The 23,409-nt window shown below is 34.8% G+C and overlaps 4 protein-coding genes across 4 annotated transcripts; 1 reads left to right on the top strand and 3 right to left on the bottom strand.

The window, feature by feature from the left end:
- Window positions 1-630: 630 nt before the first annotated feature.
- Window positions 631-2,054, bottom strand: TRIADDRAFT_53271 (uncharacterized protein; the record flags this gene model as incomplete). Its single annotated transcript, XM_002109312.1, has 8 exons — window positions 631-676; window positions 810-894; window positions 999-1,060; window positions 1,168-1,239; window positions 1,439-1,500; window positions 1,598-1,645; window positions 1,822-1,887; window positions 2,007-2,054. The coding sequence occupies 8 exons, from the start codon at window positions 2,052-2,054 to the stop codon at window positions 631-633; spliced, it is 489 nt and encodes a 162-aa protein (XP_002109348.1).
- A 2,705-nt stretch (window positions 2,055-4,759) lies between these two features.
- TRIADDRAFT_20748 (uncharacterized protein) lies at window positions 4,760-5,885 on the top strand (the record flags this gene model as incomplete). The annotated part of the gene is made up of 7 exons (XM_002109861.1): window positions 4,760-4,886; window positions 4,989-5,052; window positions 5,137-5,219; window positions 5,307-5,385; window positions 5,487-5,529; window positions 5,649-5,716; window positions 5,804-5,885. The coding sequence occupies 7 exons, from the start codon at window positions 4,760-4,762 to the stop codon at window positions 5,883-5,885; spliced, it is 546 nt and encodes a 181-aa protein (XP_002109897.1).
- A 1,939-nt stretch (window positions 5,886-7,824) lies between these two features.
- On the bottom strand, window positions 7,825-9,900 carry TRIADDRAFT_20426 (uncharacterized protein; the record flags this gene model as incomplete). Its single annotated transcript, XM_002109311.1, has 3 exons — window positions 7,825-8,076; window positions 8,238-8,425; window positions 9,249-9,900. 3 exons carry the CDS (start codon window positions 9,898-9,900, stop codon window positions 7,825-7,827), a joined length of 1,092 nt encoding a protein of 363 aa, XP_002109347.1.
- Window positions 9,901-14,595: 4,695 nt separating this feature from the next.
- TRIADDRAFT_53268 (uncharacterized protein) lies at window positions 14,596-22,429 on the bottom strand (the record flags this gene model as incomplete). Its single annotated transcript, XM_002109310.1, has 27 exons — window positions 14,596-14,649; window positions 15,579-15,656; window positions 15,770-15,887; window positions 15,984-16,090; window positions 16,180-16,230; window positions 16,324-16,387; window positions 16,484-16,607; window positions 16,760-16,805; window positions 16,887-17,050; window positions 17,220-17,295; window positions 17,387-17,500; window positions 17,591-17,672; window positions 17,782-17,924; window positions 18,332-18,431; window positions 18,516-18,585; window positions 18,871-18,952; window positions 19,108-19,242; window positions 19,327-19,486; window positions 19,573-19,685; window positions 19,992-20,133; window positions 20,273-20,406; window positions 20,548-20,673; window positions 20,787-20,852; window positions 20,952-21,152; window positions 21,448-21,540; window positions 22,125-22,214; window positions 22,283-22,429. The coding sequence occupies 27 exons, from the start codon at window positions 22,427-22,429 to the stop codon at window positions 14,596-14,598; spliced, it is 2,880 nt and encodes a 959-aa protein (XP_002109346.1).
- Window positions 22,430-23,409: the final 980 nt, after the last annotated feature.

Below are 23,409 nucleotides of genomic sequence, written 5' to 3'. Positions count from 1 at the left end.
AATAAAGCTGTGGACATCGTGAGCAAACCTGTTCGTCCTTCCATCACGAATGAATAATTCACTGTTCTTGCTAGTAGTTTTATCCATTTTGAACAGTGATATCATTCATGCAAACATCATTTTACACTTCTTATACGCTAGTACGTATAATAAATGAACTGTAAATTAATTGCTGAACAAATTTTAAGGCTTCTTATTTTATTGAGAGGGTTTTGGATGGCTAGATTAACAGTATCATATTAACAACATTGGCACATGTCTATGTAAGCTGTAATCAGTCACTTTTATTAATAATTTACAGCTGCTATGGGTAAAGTGAGATTAAAGTCACCATTAGTCGCTAGTCCAAGCCATAGTACACATGGCGATCAATATTTGTTAACCATAAGTAAAAATTTTCAAAATTAGCTTTTCTAAACAAGCAAGAGATGGTTGCAAGTACCATTTCTCTTTGGAATAATACATGAGTAAAGTCAATATAGTAATGTTATAGAGAAGCAAAAGATGCAACTATATTACAAAGCACGATCGTGGTCATTGCTAGTGTCATTAGAGATGTTAACCAGTGTCAACATTTCAGTCATTAACTACCTTCCATGTATATATAAAGTATCGACACAGGATAGTCCTTCAGTATATCGGTTGTACATCGCGAATGATTACATCTTCTTGTGGCCTAAGAAAATTCATACAAAAATTAATTTACAATAGTCATTACTTTCAGTTTTTCGTAACAATGTTAAGAAATTGCTAGTAAATTGATATTTCAAAACATCTGACATTGATAAATGTTATCATTGGTGTAATACCTATCGTTGCTGTCAGTGGGTACTAGCCCAATTTTATTGACCGTTGAAATGCCGTCAGAAATACGTCCAAATACGGTATGCTTTCCTACAATTTCATGAAATGTTTTATTGATTTACAATGGCACTTACAAGACCTGTGACTGATATGGAAACGAGTACGACGATTAAAATGATGATAACACGACGTACCATCTAGCCATTGAGTTGGTGCTAAAGTGATAAAAAATTGACTACCATTCGTATTGGGGCCGCTACAATTTATAACAATAATACAAAAGTGATGTTTTAAACATATGATTTTCATTATGACACATTTATCAGATTACATTTATCAGATTGGTTTAGGAATGAAATCAACCTGTTTGCCATTGATACAATGCCAGCACCAGTATGCTTCAGTTCTTTCGTGAGTTCATCCTCAAATGTTTGCCTAAGCAGTACATGAGAGTTTCATTAACAGAACTGTAAAATCAACAAACACAATAGCAACTTTTTGGCTAGTCCATGGAAATGGATGTGCAATTTAACCACTTCATTTTAACTGTTATTCTTTTGTAAGAAATTGATTGATGGCTAGATCGCCATGGTCAAGATTCTACTTTTCTACTACAATATAGCATTATGATTACCCATAGATGGATGCACCGCCACGACCCGTTGCTGTAGGATCACCAGTCTGAATCATGAAATCCTACACGATTGTGAAAAGTGCAGAGTTACCATCACATTGCATAATTGACTTTGATTCCATTGAGAAAAATTGAGCTAGTTTGCAATCAGCTACTTACCCGTATGATTCGATGGAACTTGCAGTTGTTGTAATAGCCTCTCTTCGACTAGATGTACCCATTCAAAAGTAGACGATTAATGAACTATTCCATCTTATTGGAATACTAAAACAACAGTTATAAAATACGCCATCCTAGCATAGGAATACTTGCTAGTTTTTTGTATGCGCTATAATAAAGGTATCATGTCATGCATCGAGCAATGACCATGTAGTTCAACTTACCAGCTCGGCAAAATTACGACATGTTCTAGGTGCCTGATTCCAATATAATTCCACAACGAAATTACCCTGTAATCAACAGCAGTGATTAATCATCTGGATATTCCACGATAGAAACACTCTATTACTTGCATGTCTAAATAATTGATGAAGGCTAAGAATGATTATTCTACGACGACTGTGCTTACCATCGATGTCATAAAAGTGAGATGAGAAACTCGAGCGTCTTCAGCCATTTTTGTCTGGAGCTCGCGGAGACGATTTGAATTTTAGTGCAGTACACCGTATTGAGCAAGCGTACTGCAAGTCCGGTTCATACGGTACATTACAATGTAAAGTACTGTAGATCGGTTTAGTTTGTACTGTAGCATATTGTACAGTACAGTAGGGACTACCGAGTGTACCGTACCGTACCGTACTGGACCGGACCGGACTGGACCGTACTCAAATAGTCTCCGGCCTTGACGGCCACTCGCCATTTCCACGACGACAAGTTCTACTGCCAATGGACCTTGATTGGATCGGCTGCACGAAATCATCGAGCTAAAAAGAAATGCGAAAAATGACAACTTCCAATTGCAGGTTACCAATAGTAGCGAGATTATCTTTTCTGCTAGCTGTAGTACTGCAGTTGTAAATAAATGACACTGCTGAGAGGTTGAATTTTCAACTCTTGTATGGCTTGATTGTACAGTATGCCGGTTGCTGCATTCCATGCATCGCAATCATACTGACCCAAGAAGTTGCCAGCATGGCGACGTGGTGGCTCGATCATGCAGACGCAGTTGCTTAAGCTATCCCTTCTACTCTACTAATGCATCTCGAGCGGCCATTATCCTACATACAATTGTTCTTTCTTGTTAGTTTGACAGAGCCACAGATGAATGTTGCAACTTCAAATATGTTCAAACAACTTTTGTTTATACCTGTAATTCATTCATTGTAAGCAGTTGATTGTGACTATTAGTCTAGCATTGAGTTCGATTGCTGTTCTCTTTCAACCTGTATTCTAGATTCTTTGCTAGCGGATATTGCAAACTAGGAAATAATTGCCCCTATTCGCATATCGCGACGGAAAAGAGTACTGAAGTGGATAATGTAATGTCAATCAATTGATTTTAATTGAACTACTACTGTCCATGGTATTGTATAGATGACCAATGTGCTTCATAAGTAATACATCAATAGCGCTTGGCCACTTGGCTTGCAGCATAGACACATGATTAGGAATGGACACTTTGTAGTTTTCATGCAAATTGAAATGACTTTTCGCAGTAATGATTAATTTAGAACTGCTGTACAATAAAACGCATGCATGGAGCTGGTGATAGACAGTCCAATCCGTTGGATTGGATCATTTTCTAGTATAGTGTGCAATTCCACTCAGTTTGAGCATGAATCGTGCAAAGTAGTCACCAACAAATGACTTGTGCAAACTTTCTATTGTCTTAAATCTTGTCCAGCGTTCATTAGTACAGCACTAGCTAGTATGCTTGCCCTAACAGTCGTTCTATCCCAAGCCAATTTTACGATTGTAAAGGAACTTTCTTTATTACTGTACAGTATGATAACCTTGTGAGAATTTCCATGATACCGTAGAGTATAAACAGTGTGGCAAGGCTTCAATGTTAATTGATATGGGCCACGGATAGATATTTTCAATCAATTATACTTGTAGAAGACCATTCTTGTTATTGTTTGTATCATGTTATTTATTCGTAATGACAATTTCATTCTTTCCATTAAATTTATAAACAGATTTGCAAATATTTTAAACAAGGACTGTGCTTTAAAGGTAGCAGTTGTGAACTTAGTCATGGTAAACCTACAGCCAAAAGGTTGGTTCTCTATGACAATACATTTAAACTCTTTTATAATTCTCAGAAAAAGAAACGCATCCATTTCACTTTTTGCGCAAACAAATAGTAGATACTTTTAAAATACATGTGTCAATGGATATTCTACGGCCTTATGTAAATTTTTCCTATAATTTCTTGAAATTTTCTTAATAATGTTATCGTTAACGGTACATTAACCCTACGACTAAGATGCAGTCAGTTAATTGTAACAATGATAGCCAATTTTTTCTTGTCATAATCCATTTTAAGCTATGTGTCATATTTAATAATCGTTGCACCGCATCATAACGTTCATCATTCAATTATAAAATGCCTAAAGCTATAATTTTGTAACTCTATTTTTAATTTAATTAGAATTATCAAACCTGTATCGTTGGCAGCTGAGAAAGCGGTACGTACATATTGGCATTTATGGCTATATTGAATATGATTAGTGAAATTGTTGGTATCTTGCAATGAACCAGTTTTAAAGTAAATTAACGTACTGGCTTCTTAGATGACTAAAGCTAATGGAGAAAATTCTCGGTCAAGTAGCAACAATTATAAGGACAGGTGGCTACATGCTGCAGAATTTGTTCCTGTAAGTATCTTGATTTACTGTATATATCGTAGACAAAGTTAGATATTGGTTTGTAGAATTTCTTGCGTCATCAATTTTCTTGTATCTTATACAGTATACAAAGATTACCATCACGTAAATGTGATAGATTGTCTTTTTATAATGTGTGTTTCAATACATGATTTATAGAAACAAAGGCTTGATACTACGGAAAATTCCAATCATGCAATGCCTTCTTATGCAGATGTTGCAAAGACTTCAGTAGAATATATGGATGAAATAGATGATGAAGCTGCAGCCTTGCTAGTAAGCTGTCTTCTAATATTTAGGTCATTGTACAATGTGCATATACCTTTAATTTTTTAACCCGTTTTTTATACAAAATTTCTGTCATTGTTTTATAACGATCTACAGTTATGCCCGTTTGCACAAGTTGGCGTTTGCAGCATTGAAAAGTAAGTCTGTTTTCAATTTTGAGACACATTCTTAGTTATTAATGCTATCGACATGTTGCCCTATGTTCATGCTACTGTTATTTTTAATAATAATATTATACGTTATCTGCACTAGTTGTCCATATCTACATGGGTTGCAGTGTGATATATGTGGACGGCAGTGTCTTATTCCGGATATGCCTGAACAGTGGAAGGGTAGGTCATAAATTTAGAAAAGTGCTTTTTGGGGGGTTATGCCGAATTATTTATAGCAAAGGAGAATTGATAAGTAACGTTCGAATTTTTTAAATTTGGCAGAACATAAAGATGAATGTATAATGTTACTTGAAAAAAATATGGAATACTCTTTTGCTGTTCAGAGGTTGAATAATCTATTGAACATCCTATTTCATGATCATTTCTGTTTCATATGAGTTTTCATAGTAATGCTTTTATATTGACACAGAAGCGAAGGTGTATCTTGTAGTATATGTATGGAAGATGTAACTGCAAAGTCTTCAAGGACTGAGCGTAGATTTGGTATATTGGGTAAGCTAATGTAAATTAGCTAGCAAACAATGGATAGAGTATCTCTTTTGCTTTTTGTTCTAATGACAGTCTTTTTGTTTGCTCTAGTAAATTGTAATCACCCTTTTTGTATAAATTGCATAAGACAGTGGCGGAGTAGTACAAGCTACGATAACACGATAATAAGGTAAAATCAATTATTCATTGTATCGTTAAGGGTGCGCCTCGACACCCTCTTAATTTCTAAAAATCATTAAACGAATTTGGTGATTGAATTGTATGTTGTAGGGCTTGCCCGATATGCCGAGTACCGTCACCTTTTGTAATCCCGGTAACTGTATATACATGTTAACCTTATTTCATGATGGCTATAGATTCAATAACTATAATTGCTGGTATACTTGAGTCAGAACGGCATTGCAATTGTAATTTTATATTTTTCTTTCATAGAGTGAAATATGGATTGAAGATACTGCTGAAAAGAACCGGTTGATGGAAGATTATAAAACCAGTACTAGGTATGGCAACCAACAATGTGTCCATTTATATTAATAGCTAATGTACCGATAGCAAGTTTATTCTCCTATGCTCTTACTAATTAACAGCCAAAAGCCTTGTAGATTTTTCAATGAAGGGAATGGAACTTGTCGGTTTGGATCGCATTGCTTTTACAGACATGGTAGGTGAAATTAATACAAATAACTGCTTATCGTTTCATCGTGGAAAAGAAATACTGTGTTTATTATCTCGCATAATTTTTTTTATTGTATATGCATGTTTGGTAGCATACCAGGATGGGACTATAGCCGAAGTCAAATTGCGCTTAATGCAAAATTCCGAAGGAGAAGTCAAAGTAGCGAAGAATTCAACGTAAATAAAATATGACGCTATATGTTTATGTAGTCAATTGCTGCTATGTAATGAATAAATCATATACTTTTTCATTAATAGATTATGACTTTTAATATTTGTGATACCTTTAGATTGTGGGATTTTATTGATGCGAGAGAAGGCAATGCTGTAGAGGACCCTACTTTATATGGTGAATAGTCTCGATGCTGCCTATAACTATATAGTCCCTAGTGGTGCATGTTTATCAAATAATTTGACGCTGAGTTTGCGGTATTTCAGCATATTGATATTAATTACGTGTTTGCGACTTTATTACTTCTCATTTTTGGAATACGTATATGTATGTACCGACAATACTATTGTAAGAAGGCGCCGATTGAATTTTTTGAAAAAATGTACCTTGTATAAGAATAATTACCAGTATAAACGAGAAGAAGACAAAAGAAATAGACAGCGATTGCAATTCTGCATATATATTTATATCACACTGTACCAATATCGATGTAGTATAAGAATTCTAATCACCGCGCCTCTATTGGCGTTAGTGATTGTCATAATGATACAGTATAATTAAATACCCTAGAATGGCTAAATGAGTCTTAAAGACGTACAGTATAATGATTAGTAACCAAACGGAATTCAGATTTATGCGGTGTAAATGAATTTATTAACTCTTTATCCTAGGCGTGATAATATTCACGCAAAAAAAGCCGTATGATTTATTGTTTGTTTACCTTCGTGCAACTGTTCAGAATTGACAGTCAATTAATTGAGTTTTCAATTTAAACTTTATTTCATTGGATCAGGAAAAATGGAGTATCATCTGAGAGTCGAAAATAAAATAAAAAATCCTACAAGGTGAAAATTACCTATCATGCTTGTTTTGGAACATATATATTTGCACAATAGTTGTGTCTTTGGCAACTTTCATTAATATTTTCCTTCACAGTGATAGTTATTAACACCTAGTATATTCACATTGATATGTCACAAGAACTATTGAATGGCAAATTTTCACTTTAATTTTACTTGCATCCAATACAAATCATTGCTAGAGTTAGAAGATCTTGCGATTTCGACTGATTCTATCCAATTAGTAATATTTTTAATCAATGTTCGTTCAGCGGAAACTCTGAATCGTTGACCATTATCATAACCATCTATTGCAATAGAGGTATTACGTATGCTTTCAACAATTTCGGCCTTGTTCAATGTAAAGCTACGCGTATCCCCGTCTCGACAGCATGCTGAATAATTGCATTATTATTACGCGGACTAAAGACACAGGTGCGCCTAATAATTGAACTAGTACAAAGATTTAAGTTCGTTGATTGTTCTTTCTAAACACAAATCTTTGTTGTAAGAAGTCATGATGTTTACTAAATAAACCAGATTAAAAAATGGCTTTTTTCGCCTTCTTTTGTCTAAACTTGCTCGATATTGGTAGTTGCCATGTTGAATAATTGTGATCACATCTCTGCATCTTAATGCAGGCATACAGACAGTATGTAGTTGATTACGGCCATATAATGTAGGAAAGTTAAAACAACATTTAATGACTATCTATAGATGCGCAAGTAGGACATGTTAAATGGAATCTTATCATCAGAAGGAGGCGATGCCACTGTTCGATTCTCTTAATATTTACCAATAGTAATAATAATTATTATACGCCCATAGCGGGGGCAAACTTTCTCAATTCAAGAAATAAAATAGTCCCTGAAAACGATTTTAGATATCAACTCTACTTATGATGGGAATTGATAATAATAAATTACTCGTATAGGGCAATGACGATCATGAAAGCAATACCAATCAATAGCGCTATCACTTCTTTAAAAGTTTGCCATGGTTTACAATCATCTAATAATTCTGGAATGACTGTTACAGTTGCAATGTAGATAAAGCCACCAGCGGTAAAGGGTAATATCCAAGTGGTTGCAGCATTTCCAACGACATCGGCCAATAAGCCTACCACAGTACCAGCCATAGCACCAGTTGCTGTCGATAGTTGTAAAAACATTGCCTAATAATGGTATCATATATGGAATATCGACTGTAAGAAAATAGTGCAGATAGGATTGCATCTACTTGCATGATGCAATCCAGTCATTCATAATTGATGTTATTGTAAGACTGCTACACAATTATCAATCAACATGAAAAATGTATTTAAAATTTGCTAACCTTCCTTTTGGAACAACCAGATTGAACTAAAATAGCAAAATCGCCAATTTCATGTGGCACTTCATGAAATAAAATAGTTATGGTTGTAATGATGCCAATCTTTTGGCCAGCTAAGTAGGATGCACCAATAGCTAAGCCATCGGTAAAGTTATGAGTGAAATCTGCGGCCAAATTGAGGAAACCAGATACTTTCATGCCCTCGTCACTATCGTTACTGCTTTCATCACTAGACGATTCTATAGACAGCAAAGAAAAGAAAGAATTAATAATTTACTGAAATCGAAATACGCGTATACCATGGTCAATTTTAGTAGAACATAAGGCTAATACATTATGAATGAGATGGGCACGATTCAAGATTACAAAAAGCAACAGTAGTGATTTATTCGAATAACTGAGACTACAAGGCTGAAAATCGCACGAAGTGTCTTTGAATGCATCTATTACAGCATATTTCTAAACGATTACCATCGTAGGTTATTGCATATAGAAAGTGATGAGAATTTTCTCATCATAGCATACAGTAAAGCTCTTTTTTATCCGATAATCTATTGATGATGTACACAGTACAGTAATCAATGGCCAGTGCATACCGTTGATTTCGATTCTATTTGGGATAGTTTAAACCTTTAACGGGAGTGAAACCTACATACAAAACTGGAGCATGGTACTGTAGTAAGGTCTCCTAATGAATTTTTGTGTCGACTCAATATCAATGTCCATTTTATCAGTAGTCAACGCTCCAGTTAAAAAGGAAAACGATTTTTTTCTACGTGTAGTTAGTGGCGTAAAAGGTGGTTCTGATAGACTAATCCATTGATCACAGAGCGTTGTGACTGCCTTTACAGTAATGTGCTGTAGAATATCTCAACTTTGAAAATGACGCTAAACAGAAAAGCCAATGGCGTAACAGACAAGACGAGTGGAGATTATTTGCATACTGAGTTGATTGATGAGGGGATAGTTGACTGGATGAGAATAAGTGTGTTTATGCTTGAAGAAAAAAATGACCTGATTTTGATTTGCTTGCATCCTTTGCATCATCTTTATTGGTTTTTCGTTTTCTTAACGTGCTATTTTCCTTTTGGGTACTTTGAGAAGTGTTACTGGCTGAATTTTGATCATGACCACCATGAGCTCCATTTTGATGATGATGATGATGTCCACCTTTAATATTGCGTACAAATTTTTCAACGATAAAAAAGGTTAAAACCCCTGCTAAAACCCATAATCCGACCGATAATGGCATAGCATGGACATGATCATGGCCACCATGTCCATGATCGTGGCCACCATGTCCGGCATGATCGTGACCGTGATGATGATGATGGTCATGGCCGGCGTCGCTATCATGGGAATGATGGGGCGAAACAGCGTGAGGTATCAAGTGTAGAAATGCATCTCCTAGTAAACCTCCTGAAGCAAAACTGAGCAAGACCTTCAACAGTGGTGCTTGTTCACTCGATTTACCACTAATAGGAATGAGAAAAAGAATCAGAAACGGAGCAGCACTAATCAACGCCGTCGATAGCAATGCCTCCATCCAAACATTGCCGCTGACTTGTCGCTTGACAGTCGAGTCGCCATGGCTATGGGCGAAACATTGAACAATCAATCCAAGTAGGATACAACTGCATGCCCAAAAGAAACGATTGCCTGGCATGATTTTCATGGCTGGGAAATGGATTCGATCAAGGCAAACACCAAGTTAGCATCGACTGAAAAAGAAATGGTGAGTGAATGCTGGCTGCTAAGCAAGCCTAATGTCGATCATGGAGAGTGAGCGCGAGAGAGTGCCCTAGGGGCGTAATTTTTTTTTTGTTTTTCTAGTATGATTTAGTATCAAACTAAAAGACAATAAGCGTAACGCTATCTCATTGGTTACTTTAATACAATACTCATAGATAAAAACTTTTGTACTGTGCTGTACAATAGTGTACAGTGTACAGTGCAAGACAGTTTGGTGTAATGTGAACTGTACACTGTACAGGGGGCAAGTGAAGTGGCTGTTGGTCGGGCCACAACGTCCAGCCTTGTCGGTTTTGTGGTCATTCTATTTTATTCTATCACTGAAAGCGGACACTCTACTATGGGAAATCCACCTGACAGCTTCTTCAAGACAAAGCATCTCCGACGGTAGACTGTTCCACGGCAAGCTGATGGTATAGTTGAAATGACCAGTCCAACGATCATCCACACCATTTTTAGCCTACTGAAGAATCGCAGAGTTGAAAGAAAAAAAAAAAAATGATGACGTTTACAATGTACAGTCTACAATGCAGTCGAGTTCTAGTACAGTACTTTAAACTGTAAACGGGAGAGACGGACGGAGTGGCGATGTCATGCGTACTCCAGTTATAGGCATCAGCGCAGTTTCACTCATTGCTAAGTTACCGTTTCAGTCCTCTCTTCCTTCCTTCCTTCCCTCCTTCTTCATTCAAAGATGAAGAAGATTTTCTCGATGGTAAAAAAGAAACCAGAGGAACTACTCGATCCATATTTACTTACTCACTGCTAAGTCGCAATGGATTGCTTGTACTGTAGTCCCGGTTTCTTTTTTGTCATTTTTGACTGAGGGGATCGAGTAGGATGAATAGTGGCTTGGCTGAGTGGGTGAATAGGGATCAAGCAGTTCCTGACAGCAAAGACTTCGACGGGTGGACTTCTTATAGAAGACCGAAAATGGCCAAAGCGAACTCGTTCTTAGGGTGTCGATGATGCTGCCTCGATGTTGAGTACAGTCTATTTGAATATTGGATGAGCCCCGGTAGACAGTCAGTAAGAGCATGGATAGTTAAAGATCACTTTATCACAAACTACCAGCACAGCAGTGCTGGTAGTTTGTGATAAAGTGATCTTTAACTATAAATCAAGAACTACAGTTTCTTGTAAACTTCACTTTACTGCACAGTATTTCATAAAATTAGCTTCGCCTTACAACGATAAAGAAGACCGAAAATGGCCAAAGCGAACTCGTTATTAGGGTATCGATGATGCTGCCTCGATGTTGAGTACAGTCTATTTTGAATATTGGATGAGCCCCGGTAGACAGTCTGCAAGAGCATGGATAGTTGAAGATCAAGAACTACGGTTTCTTGTAAACTTCACTTTACTGCACAGTATTTCATAAAATTAGCTTCGTCTTACAACGACCAAGGAATATCTAACTGCAATCGACTGGACTATCCAAATTATGACAGCAATATTCACCGTGGATATACAATTATAATTTTAGTCTTAAGGCTTATTTAGGGCTGTACTACTTAGTTATCGCGAAAAACGTTACTAAAATCGAATCTAAATGCGTGTGTAGAATTCATGTCTACTGTATTAGCTAAGGTCATGAACAAGAAATACCATGCGTCCAGCCCATGCTATGGTAGAATTCGTTCCCAATTCATTGTGATAGACAGCTCTGTAGCTTGGACTACTCGATCCACCGGTATATCGAGTAGTCCATAATCAAGAATAGTTAAGCACGTAGAATGAACTATCCACTGTATGCATATTTATTACACATGTTCACGATATTTCCAGTATAGCGCAACAGTGACGAAGATCGAGTATTATTCCGTGGACCATGAGAAGAATACCCAGTGAGTCCATGATTATTTTGACATTTACAGTTATACTCGGTAAATTTTGCATACTTTGTTTATTGAGTAGAATACTTGAATATACTCACTCAGGAATACGACCAGTATTGAGTTGCAAACTACAGTACTACCTTACTAAGATGCGGCACTGTGCTTAACCTGGTATTCTTTTCGAGAGCAAACTATACTGTAAATATTTCTTTAGTCGTATCTTCATTAATCATAAATAATAATGCAAGGTTCTATAAAGCGCACTAATATTATGCGGTGGAAGGATAAAATACAACTATCACCGATGTAGCTATCGGAAAATCCCCAACTTCAAAGCACAACTCACAGTGAACTCTTATTAGACGATGGCGTCGCCTATTTTTCAATCCCTTACAACTGGATGTTCATGCTATGATTGGATTGGCGTGAGTACAAATGATCAAGATTGAAATATGGACTTCAGTCAGTTATTGGTATAATACTTTCGTATGGGTATAACTGTGAAGGCTAAGAGAATTAGGCTGAGAAGATCCAAGAGTTTTGTTTAGTTTCGGTGATATTTCGGAAGATTGAGGGTCTGGTATAATTGCAATTCAATTACAAGAGAAATCATGAGTGAAAATAGTAGTCTTTATTGAGCAAGTATGAAGAGGATAACTGTGTTACCGTGTATTAACCGAACTAACTAATACGATAGATACATCAAGACAGCTTTGATAATGTAATAGAAGCGCAGCAGGAGGAAACTCTACTTAAAATATCATGGCCAACAATGAATCAGATAGGGTGATTTTTGGGGGATTAGAAATTGAATCTGATCTACTCGTATATCTAGAGAGGCAAGGTTAGTTTCTATAGCCAACGGCAACATATTAATGGATTGGTCATACAATTTCTCTGCAACTGATAATTATGAATAATAAGCAGGCTTTGTGCCACAAGCTTAATCGATCGTTATAAATCATCGTAATGATGATTACTTTTCCAACCCGTCGATATATTTTGTATAACATAAGAATACGGGACATTTTATATATCAGGTCGGATAGTTACGCGTACGGTATATATGAACGAGACCGATTTCGCATCAGGTCTCGTTCATATACAACATATAGAATGTGCGCTATTTAGATTACTTTGCAATTATTGCTTTTATTTGCAGACCGTAAAGTAGTATTCTTTCTGATTCAATGTCGTAGTTTCTCAGAATTGTTAATAACTAAACCTCTTGTACTTTAAGCTTAATCAATTTCTATAAACCATCGTGGCAATGATTATTTTTTCAAGATATAGGCTTAAATGTTATGTATTAGCGAGGGTGGAATAGGGTGTCTCTTCTACCTGGTATATGGTGTACTATAAGAATGCGGGACTTTTATGTACAAGGCCGGATAACTAAACACTGCGTATAGAATGTGCGCTATTTAGATCATTGTCACGTTAGAATAGGGTATCTCTTCCATTCGACATGTCTTATAAGAATATTTTTACGTGTAGAGACCAAATAATCATATAAACTCGTAGACAGCTTGACGTCTAGATTATCGCATAATTAATTGATCACTTTATAATTATTGCCTATCATTTAATAACAATAAGACAGTATCTTTCAGCCTATTATAACTCTATAAATATGCGAGATATATTTTACTTATGACTTAGAATTGAAAGTCTAACATAGTTCAATAGCTAGATAGAGTTACAAGATACAGTGGGCGGTTATTTCGTGGTGGTACTCTAAAATCGTACAGGTCTATTAGTGTCTGGCGATAAATTACGTTTACTTTTTCTTCAAAAGCCTTTTGCATTCAACAACAACCAATATAAAATGCATTTTAAACTTCTACGTACGCGTATACTGCTATCACGACGGCTATTATAGGATTATAATGTATAATTGCACGTAGGTGTTAATGAATTAAAACAACTATTAAACAATACGGACCAGTTCGATATATACTATCGTCATTTTAAAAGAAAGGGTAACCCAGAGAAGATTAATTGATGGTCGAATCGAATGTTACAGTATAATTTCGATAACAAGACGCATTTATGTGAGCAGGATGTAAATGAGATTTCGTATGAGTAATGTGTTTCCAATCCAATAAAAATAATGTGATGAATAAACTAATATTGTTTATGCGAGAAATAAATCGAGTTCTGCTTTAAATATATTTCTAATCGAACCAAATCTTCAATTATTCAGATTAATAAGGCACTGCTGCGTAGGCAGGAAGTAGTAAATCGAATGACCTGGAAGTGATCTTTTTCAATCGAATTAAATCTTGAAGCATTCCGACAAAAATAGCGCTATCGGAGTAAGCAAGAAGTAATTCGAATTGCGTAGAGATAGCCAATTCTAATCAAATCAAATCTTGCCAATAAAACAAGGTGCTGTTGTTTAGATAATAAGTCAATGGAAGCACGGCGATTCAGAGAAGAATTTGTATTATTTCTTGTAAGATTATTTTCTTATCAATTATCTAATAAGCTTCATGGACGTCTTAGCTATATGTTATATTCCAGGATGAAAAATTATGATTAGATTGGCTCAACGCTAATTCAATATAATTTCTGCTACACTCTTCATTCATTAGCCTGAAAACTCGGCCACGGTTTCCCCTAATAAAATACGTCTACAATAAAAGCCTTCAATCGAAGGATTCATAATTAATCATCGCCGATAGATTGAATCACTTGAAAACGTAGCATACTATATCGAACTACTATTCATAATGAATAAGAGGCATGTATGTCATCTTTTTATTAAATTACCCAACATTAAAATAGGAATTATACCGATAATATTTTCGATGAGAAATAAGCTAAAAAGGAAAAATTTCTTTCAATTAATTAGATAACATTAACTGCAGTACGGTCCACCCTTTCTACACAATATTAATTAAACACATAAACAATAGTATATGTTTTAAATACAAGATATCTTACGATATTAAAATCAATGGTACAATAAGTATGAAAATATCTCTCTAGACACATAATATATAACCCTTTCAATCGCAAAGAGTGTTTACAATTAAGAAATGAAAAACTTTACTTTAATATCAGAGTACTAGCAGAGAACAACACTCAATGGATACAACATAATTCTATACGAATATTTTAAAACACATCAACTTACGATTAAAACTATTTAACACGCTCAAAGTGTTGTAAAAATTGGCTGCAACAGGTCATGTACAGTATTATTGATATCGGACAGTTTTTAACATCAATTACTGTAATTTCATCCTACGGTACAGTACAGCATGATAACATAAATGGAACTGAGTAGAATTAATCTTGACATCTTCCATCCTTACTTCGAATGTAGATATTGCTTATAAAGATATATCAATGACAACATAGGTGATAGTATAGTAAAATTAGAAATATATGTAATACGGTATCGATACCGCTTCCTTATAAATATTATAACTATTACAGTACAAGACTTCTAGCTTAAATAAATTCACTTCTAGGCCGCATCAGATTACAACATTACCTATTTAAAATCATAACCAGAAGAGATCATTTTAGGCCATCGTTTTCACCTTGTCTTCATTTTCAGTAAGAAACCAATACATTTTTGTGGACATCAGCTTTTCAATTTTAAAAGCTAAACTGCAGCTTTGAGTAATCCAAAGCGGTTTTTATCCTCAATAGAAGCCACTAATATAAATTAATAAAAATTTCATTATGAATAAACCAGAATTAATACATTAGGACATCATGGTAATTAGTAGCTTCTAACCATAGCGATTTCTGAAGTTCCACAGTCGATAACCTTCGTCGACACTGTCGAGACACCAAAAAGACCAGATTTCTTTTCCTATTCCATCGGCCAGATAACATTATAATAATTTAATCGTAAAACGCCGCTATTAAAGTAAGGGCTCACTTATTCCATACTTCTTAAAAATTACATGATAATAGCATATTTACCATAATAGTGATATTTTCCTTAGTCGAAGTTGGCAATTCTTCCATATCATCAAAATTACATTGCCACGAACACTTCCACAGTTCATTTTCTGTTAGTATTTCTGCTTTCAAGATTCGCCTAATTTGAAACCAATTAAAAAGCAATTTTAGAACTTAGTGTTACTTTGTATTCTGTATCCGAGATATACTGTCGCTTTATTAGGGGTCAGCTCACTTTGTAGTAATCATAATTAATTTCCTATTCATTCTATCCACGAAAGCGTGAGCAACGTATGCGTCTTCTTGCAGATTGTCATATCCAAATGCATCTTTAGACATACCCTATAATTCCACAACACAATAGTAATAAAAATTAAAGACTTGAGTACAAGGATAGATTCAATACAAAAACACAATTTTCATTACAATACCTTTAATATGTGATTTCCTTGAGCTTCATGATTATCGTATGCGCGGATTACCTTCATAATAATTCATTAATTATTTATTCGTGATGCTATTGGAGGATTACGAACATCTCATTTCAATTATCATCTACACCTTTATTTGCTTACGTTATCTCGATGAATAAAACGGGCCGGACGAATTCTATTCAGCTCCTTGTCTATACCTGACATGCTAAGAAAGAGTTATTTCTTATTTTATGAGTATTTATAAATATTTCACTTTGGGCGCAATTGCAGTCTTGTACATAAAACGAATTCAAATGCCAACCTTTTGATGCCCTGAAAAGTACTCGTTGCCATGTCAACCACTCCACCAGTCGGTTTAGCAATTGAACCAATTAAACCTTTGCCAACTCCTTTAAAGAATCCAGAAACACCTTCCTTTTCTGCTCCTAGTGTTCAATTTTAAGCTCAAAAATTAGCGATACGAATAAATAGCGGGCACTGGAGTAATACTTTTAATCGACTGGATAAAGCAGCAATATTACATGTAATATTGTATAAGATTTAGATTAGGATGCTTGCAAAGATAAATTAATCAAACCTTCGATGGGCTTGGTAACTATACCGCTAACGCCAGACCAAAGACCCTTCACACATGACAAGAATTACTCCTTTATGAATTTATCAGTATAACAATGTAAAATTTTGAGAAATCTATTAGAGCTTACTTTGGCAAATCCTTTACCGCCACGCAGTAATCCTTCTCCAAGATCACTTGGCTTTGAAGATGAGGCTTTCTGTCGCTCACGTTGATACTCCTTATCCATCGATAGTGCAGCAAATCCTTTGCCGACAGTATCGGTTATACGCGAGGCGGCACTGAAGGTACCACCTTTATCGTAAATTAAAATAAATCGTGCATTGATACAATTTTCATATGATATTGATAAAGTAGAGTTGCACTAAAGTTAAGTCATATAATACTGAAACGGTTATAAATCTCGTTTCGATTAAAAGAAACGTTTAAAATGTACTATAGATTTATTATAAAATATCCTTACCAATAGTATGGCCTAGTAGGCCAGTGACTCCATGTCCAAGACCTTCAAAAAATTCAGCCGGTCCCGTAACTGCTCCCTTTGTTATTAATATTATCAAATAAATTTTTAGATGATATCATGGAGTATACGAAACTTTATACACGTATAACACGAAACAAAATTCGTACTTGATATGGCTCGTAAAAGAAATCTTGTATGCCGGTCTTAAAGTCATTAAATAGATGTGATGGATTTCCAAGAGCGTCAAGGCCAAAAACAACCATATAAGCTTGCTGAATAAACTATGGTTGATAAATAATAATGTTTGGAAGTCAACGCATTAAATTTTTTATACCTGCATTGATAAATTAATGCAGTATTTATTTAGTTACTTGATTTCGGTAATATTCAATAGTCTGAGATATTAGCTGCTTTCTACTGTAAAACATGTTCCTTCTTTCGAAATAACTTAATCTGATGTTATGAAATGAAAGTTGTAGATAAGTATTTTAAAACTACAAACACCAATAAGAAACGGTAAAAAATGCAATCATGTATTCACATTAAGGCCACTTTTGCTAACCTAAATTGTGCATCACGAACTGATGTCGCAGCTGAGCCAACGGTGTTAATAGCTACATCTAATATAGCACTATTCATAACAAAGTCATCAGTGTGGTTTGTGGATGTTTGTGCTCCTTCGTTGATTGAAAAGCTTAAATCCAACTAAGAAAGGAAAACAGAAACGTATCCTCGTAAGGTAACATTGCATATATTAGCGCAGTAAAATTTAATAAAACACCAAAATTCCATTTTGATATACTTTTATAGGTGATAAATGAAGATCTTGGTAGTAATCCTTCAACTTTTCGTCTACAGACTGAGAAGACACAAAATTTAATTGAAACGCAGAAACACTTTCTGGAAAAAAGGTAACACTTAAGCATAATCGTAAAATGGCTTGCTACCACAGTATCACTCTGAACTTCGGAAGAATTAAGATAGTCCAGATCCTTTTTGAATAAATCATCCTTAAATTGGATATAATTATGCCAATGCATTGGCAACAATAGTTCCACGAATTAGATTCCGATATTGACTAATAATTGAGATCATCATATGAAATAGAATACCTCATTTGGCATGATTCTCTCTTGAAAAATATCAATCATATCCATTATAAATCCTCTGTCTACTTGAATTTTCATTTCTTGTATCAGGAGCCTTAGATACCTTATTAGATTGATAAAAGACACAAAGCTCTATTTCTCTACTATTAAGCTAAAGCAAGTCTTTTATAAGAATTCATAAACGTACTGGATTTGCTTAAAGTCTGCTCGCTCTTCTTCTTTGACAATAACGCACAGTTGAATGAAAGGTTGAGCGGCTAATAGATTGATCCAAAAAATCGTGCAGTTTAGGCAGCGCAGTAATGCAATATTAATTAAGTAGATACTAAAGTTTCGCACTCTAAATAACTGTGATGATACGTTATGGGAACTTATACGTTCTTTAACTGATTTTCAATCGCATTACGCATTTCTTACTTATATTCCAATAATTACATTGAGTGTCTTTGTGTATTAGAAAGATATAGTTCTATTGTCAACTAATCCAAGGCTATGATTGCAATTAATAATTACAGTTGGAAAGTTTAATTTTAATTTATTACCAATTTCTTCACTGGCATATTTTGGCGGAGGGACTGGGCAAAATACCACTGGAAAATACGGGTATGACCTCTGGTTATCAACCTATGTGCAGTATATACAATAGTTATTGTGACATCGAAATCTTCATAAATATAATACCACGAATCTTACGTAAATATTTTCAAAAAGTTATTTTATCACTAAAACCCTGTATTCTATGCATTATGCATTCATTTAAGTAAGTTTTTTCCATTTACCTGTATATTATTTACTGTAACCGAAAAGTATTGTTGACTGGGAGATTTACCATATTCTATGGCTATACCAGGACTATACAGACGTTTGATTGGATGATCATGATTTCGTATCATAATCATTTTACGAAAGTTTACCTAGTTAAATAGCGAATACGCCAATCGCTTACAGTTTATTATAATTCATTAAGAAAAAACTCTGTTTCATGTAAGTTAGATTACCTTAAAGTCTTCGTTCAATATAACTTCTTCCGAGACTTCCTGACCGCGTGCGATCATTTGCTGATAGTTTAACCAGGCGTTCTCAATGCGTTGAGATATTTCCCCTTTTAACTCTTGCCAACGACCCTTCTTGTTTTTATATTTCCATTCACAAGTAGATCTGCAAAATGTAAAAATTTCTTTAAAAATTTCCACTCAACTATAATCCTTTATTGTGTCTATTCATCCATCCGTGCGTGTACTTACGAAGACATGGAAATATACGCTATTTCGACACCAATTCGATCGTTGACTAATGATAGACCGATACCATGGACATTAATGTGTACATCAATATCTCGACGTTCTAGCCTTACTTCCTATTAGTAAGAGATAATTGATGAGAATCTGTAACATACATTCTACAACAGTACTAATACGAAGAATATGTAATTTGCCTTCAATGCTCTAGAGGCAATGCTGGCATCAGGTGTGAAAAGTATAACTCGTTGTAATCCATCCAAAAAGGATATACAGTACATCTTTTGGCCTTTGACTGTATGATCAGCTAGTTGATTCTAATAATTATAATATAAAAATAACAAATAAGGATGACCTGACTGGTGAAAGTGATTTTATGTGACAGAAGTTATTTAAAAGGTAGATTTTTCGCCTTCAGCTATTACCTCTACAATATTGACTTTCTTGCTTTCTGTCTCTTTTTCTCGTCCGGAAATCCACCAACATATCTTTGATGGCCCACTGGGATAATCCAACGCGTAATAACGATGTGTACCAGGTTCTAATTTATGGTTTAAAGATTCATTGCTAAGGATAGAATTAGAATGGCATTTTTTAAACTTTGATACCTTAAACTCTTAATCTATTTATTGTAATCTGACTGAAATAATTTTAAATACTTTAAATCAATTTAAAGGCATTTGAATTATAAACGCAAACAACTTACGATTGCCGATACTCAATGGTCAAATTCGATAATCGGTTAATAAGTAGAGCAGGCACAGAACCACTGGTATATGGGTAAAATGATATTATATTGGATGACTCTAAGATCTGCACGCTAGCGTTGATAGCACCAATCTAATAATAACATTATAATTATTAACGAAATTTTTTCATCACGGTATAGAAAATTAAATGCAAGATAAATGAAATGCAAACTAAAGAATAATCATTAAGTTTTCCTCGAGGTGTATAAATAATAATGTAAGGGTTTATTACCTCGTTGTCTAATTTAAGTAAAAAGCTGTTGTCTACATTAAACTTAAAAGGAGGTGAATAAATTCGACCAGTGCCAGCTGTAATTCGCATCTTTACTTTTCCATTTGATGGCCAAAACGGGATAACCTATACAGTAATATATATCTGTTAGCTTTTTGCCTGATTTGGCAGCTAACGAATAGGCAAATGATAACTTGCTAAAAATGATAATTGTGCATTACGTCCATATCGTTTCATACCTTGCCTGCGGGAACCATCACTGAATATGGGTTATTTACACCACTTTCCATACATGTTATAGCATACTGCGATATAAAAACATCTTAAATATCAAACTCGCCAGATTGCATCTCCAACTTTTACCATTGCTTTTCAATATAAGCGAACGTAGAATTAAGACTTACATTCGTTTGGTTAGAGATAACATGGAAGGGAGAAAACTTCACAAATTTTGTTAATCCGAAATTGGATAAAGATGAACTTATGCCAATCTCAAATAAGTTCTTGTCCTTGAGATTATGACACTGTATACAACCAGCATTACCAACTGCATCAATTGAAAATCCATCTGACCATTTCGTGAAGCCTGGTACACTACAGGATATCTAACATCAATCAAAATAATTTTAGATTATTAATGTCCAATAGTAAATATGTTAAGTTGTAGTGCACGTCCTGTGTCCAACCACTAGATGGCTTATGATAATACAGTGTAGCATAAAAAATATATCAAACACGCATACTTCAAGAGATATAATAACGCTAGTAATGTCGCTCAAAATGTTAAAGATAGTAATTACAATTCTGAAAGCCAACTTGCTACGGCTCAGTTAATTGGTTGCTTTATAAAGTAATTACAAGAAGATACACGTGCAGATATTCGAATTACTGAAGTGTTACCTTGCCACTTGAAAAAAAGTTTTTAGAATTTGTTGAAAATATAATAGGATTGACTGAAGGAGGATGCTCAACAACGGTTCTCCCATCAACTCCCTAAAAAATAATAATAATAACACTAGTAAAAGTATTTTCGATTGCTATTGATATTAAGTACGAAAGTATCAAAAGATCGAATACTCTGAATTATGCACAAATAAATCTAGCTATTGCCTTGTAGCACAGAGGAAAATTCGTATCATTTATCATTAAATGAGAGGCTGATATGGATATTTCTAAGTTTTCCACGTAAAGGCGCATCAATTGTAATTCCTAAGAAAAGATATGGCGAGACATTGCATAAACTAGCTATTGTTTACAGATTTGAAGATAAAATCTAATTATCGCCTTACAACAGTCTTATCTTTAATGTTCTTTGAAGTCAGTATTAGCCCTTGTTTGTCAGTCGAACCCATTACGATATTATTTATTGCAAAGCTACCATGCCAGTTCATTCCTAGGTAATCTAGTAGCTGTATACAAATATAAAATAGGGATTGTAGTATGTAACAAATATAAATTCTATTTGAGTTCAGATGCCCTATATATATACACTGAAATGAAAACCTCTGGAGTTTATCATAACTTCATTGTTCAGAGAACGAAGATTATCACAATCAATATATAAAGATTGATCATACCTCAATTTGGATGACTTGCTTTGCTGTGGGGATCACAGAGTATAAAGAGCATTTCTTACCCTCCTTAAGTACTTCATGTTTGCCGGATCCCTTTCAGTAGAAATGATTTATTCATGCTTTTGAATTAAATCAAAATGAAGTTAATACACTATACGAACCTCTAATCGATAGGAAATAGTATATGGCAGTGCATTTCTCAATACGATACTAGGGGTGACATTAAGAACGAAATGTGGAGTAGAATCTTGTAAACGTTCAACGGGAAGTTTCATGCGATCAACAGAATGATAATTTTCGGAACGCATCTTGACCTAAGAATTACAGGTGACTCTATGATTAGTCAAGTCATTATACAGTGTTTATTACTCGCAAATTTGCATACATCAGAACATGAAGTAACAAAAAGGACCTTCTCTTAGTATCTCTCATAAGTAATACAATTTTAAGCCGCAGTAAACATAACAATGGTAATTGTACTACAAATGAAGTTGTTAACTTCGAATAGCCTATATCTCTGGTCATATTAGACAACGTTGTTGGCAGTGGCTTGCTTTAATGTGAACGTTGTGCAAAGGTGCTAGATTATAATATACTGAAAACGTAGCTATACATTGACAACTATAGCTTTATAATATTATTGCTTGAGACTGCACTAGATTAACTGTACCAGTTTATCTCTAAATTTAATTGACCTACAGCGGCTGATCGGTAAAGAATTCACTTACAATATGTACATTTCTATTTTACTAAGGAGTTAAACTACTTGCCTTAAAGACAAATTGATGACCACTGTCCGATTTGCAAAGATAAACTTTACTAGCTTTTCGACTAGAATCTTGAGCTTTCATGGCATATAATACTTTCCAGTCTACAGGTTCTTTGTGACTATTGAAAAGAATGCCGTCAACTATAGGTGTTATGAATAGCTTACTGTCATATGTAGCGGATAATGGAACACTTGCGATATCATTTGGATGAATAGTCGCTAAGTGGTGAAGTTGGCGATCTTCGGACGAATATAATTGAATTGCAAATTCGAGAGAATTCTTAACCTAAATCGCACATTGTTTCAGTTAGAATGAGGCGTAACAACCTCGTTATCCGTATAATTTTCAGAGTAATTTCAAAATAAGTTACTTGTAATGAAGAGCGGATTGTAACAATTTTTCGGTTCCCAATAACTTCCGTATCTAGTACTAAGGACATTATTCCATCTTTTACCCGTTTAATACCAAAAAGTTGTTTACCGGCCCTAGCTACGGGGATGTCGCATAATTCTGCATAC

The sequence above is a fragment of the Trichoplax adhaerens genome, genomic scaffold (genome assembly GCF_000150275.1).
Source record: "Trichoplax adhaerens TRIADscaffold_2 genomic scaffold, whole genome shotgun sequence".
Taxonomy (NCBI): Eukaryota; Metazoa; Placozoa; class Uniplacotomia; order Trichoplacea; family Trichoplacidae; genus Trichoplax; species Trichoplax adhaerens.
This window is presented reverse-complemented; position numbering and strand designations above follow the sequence as displayed.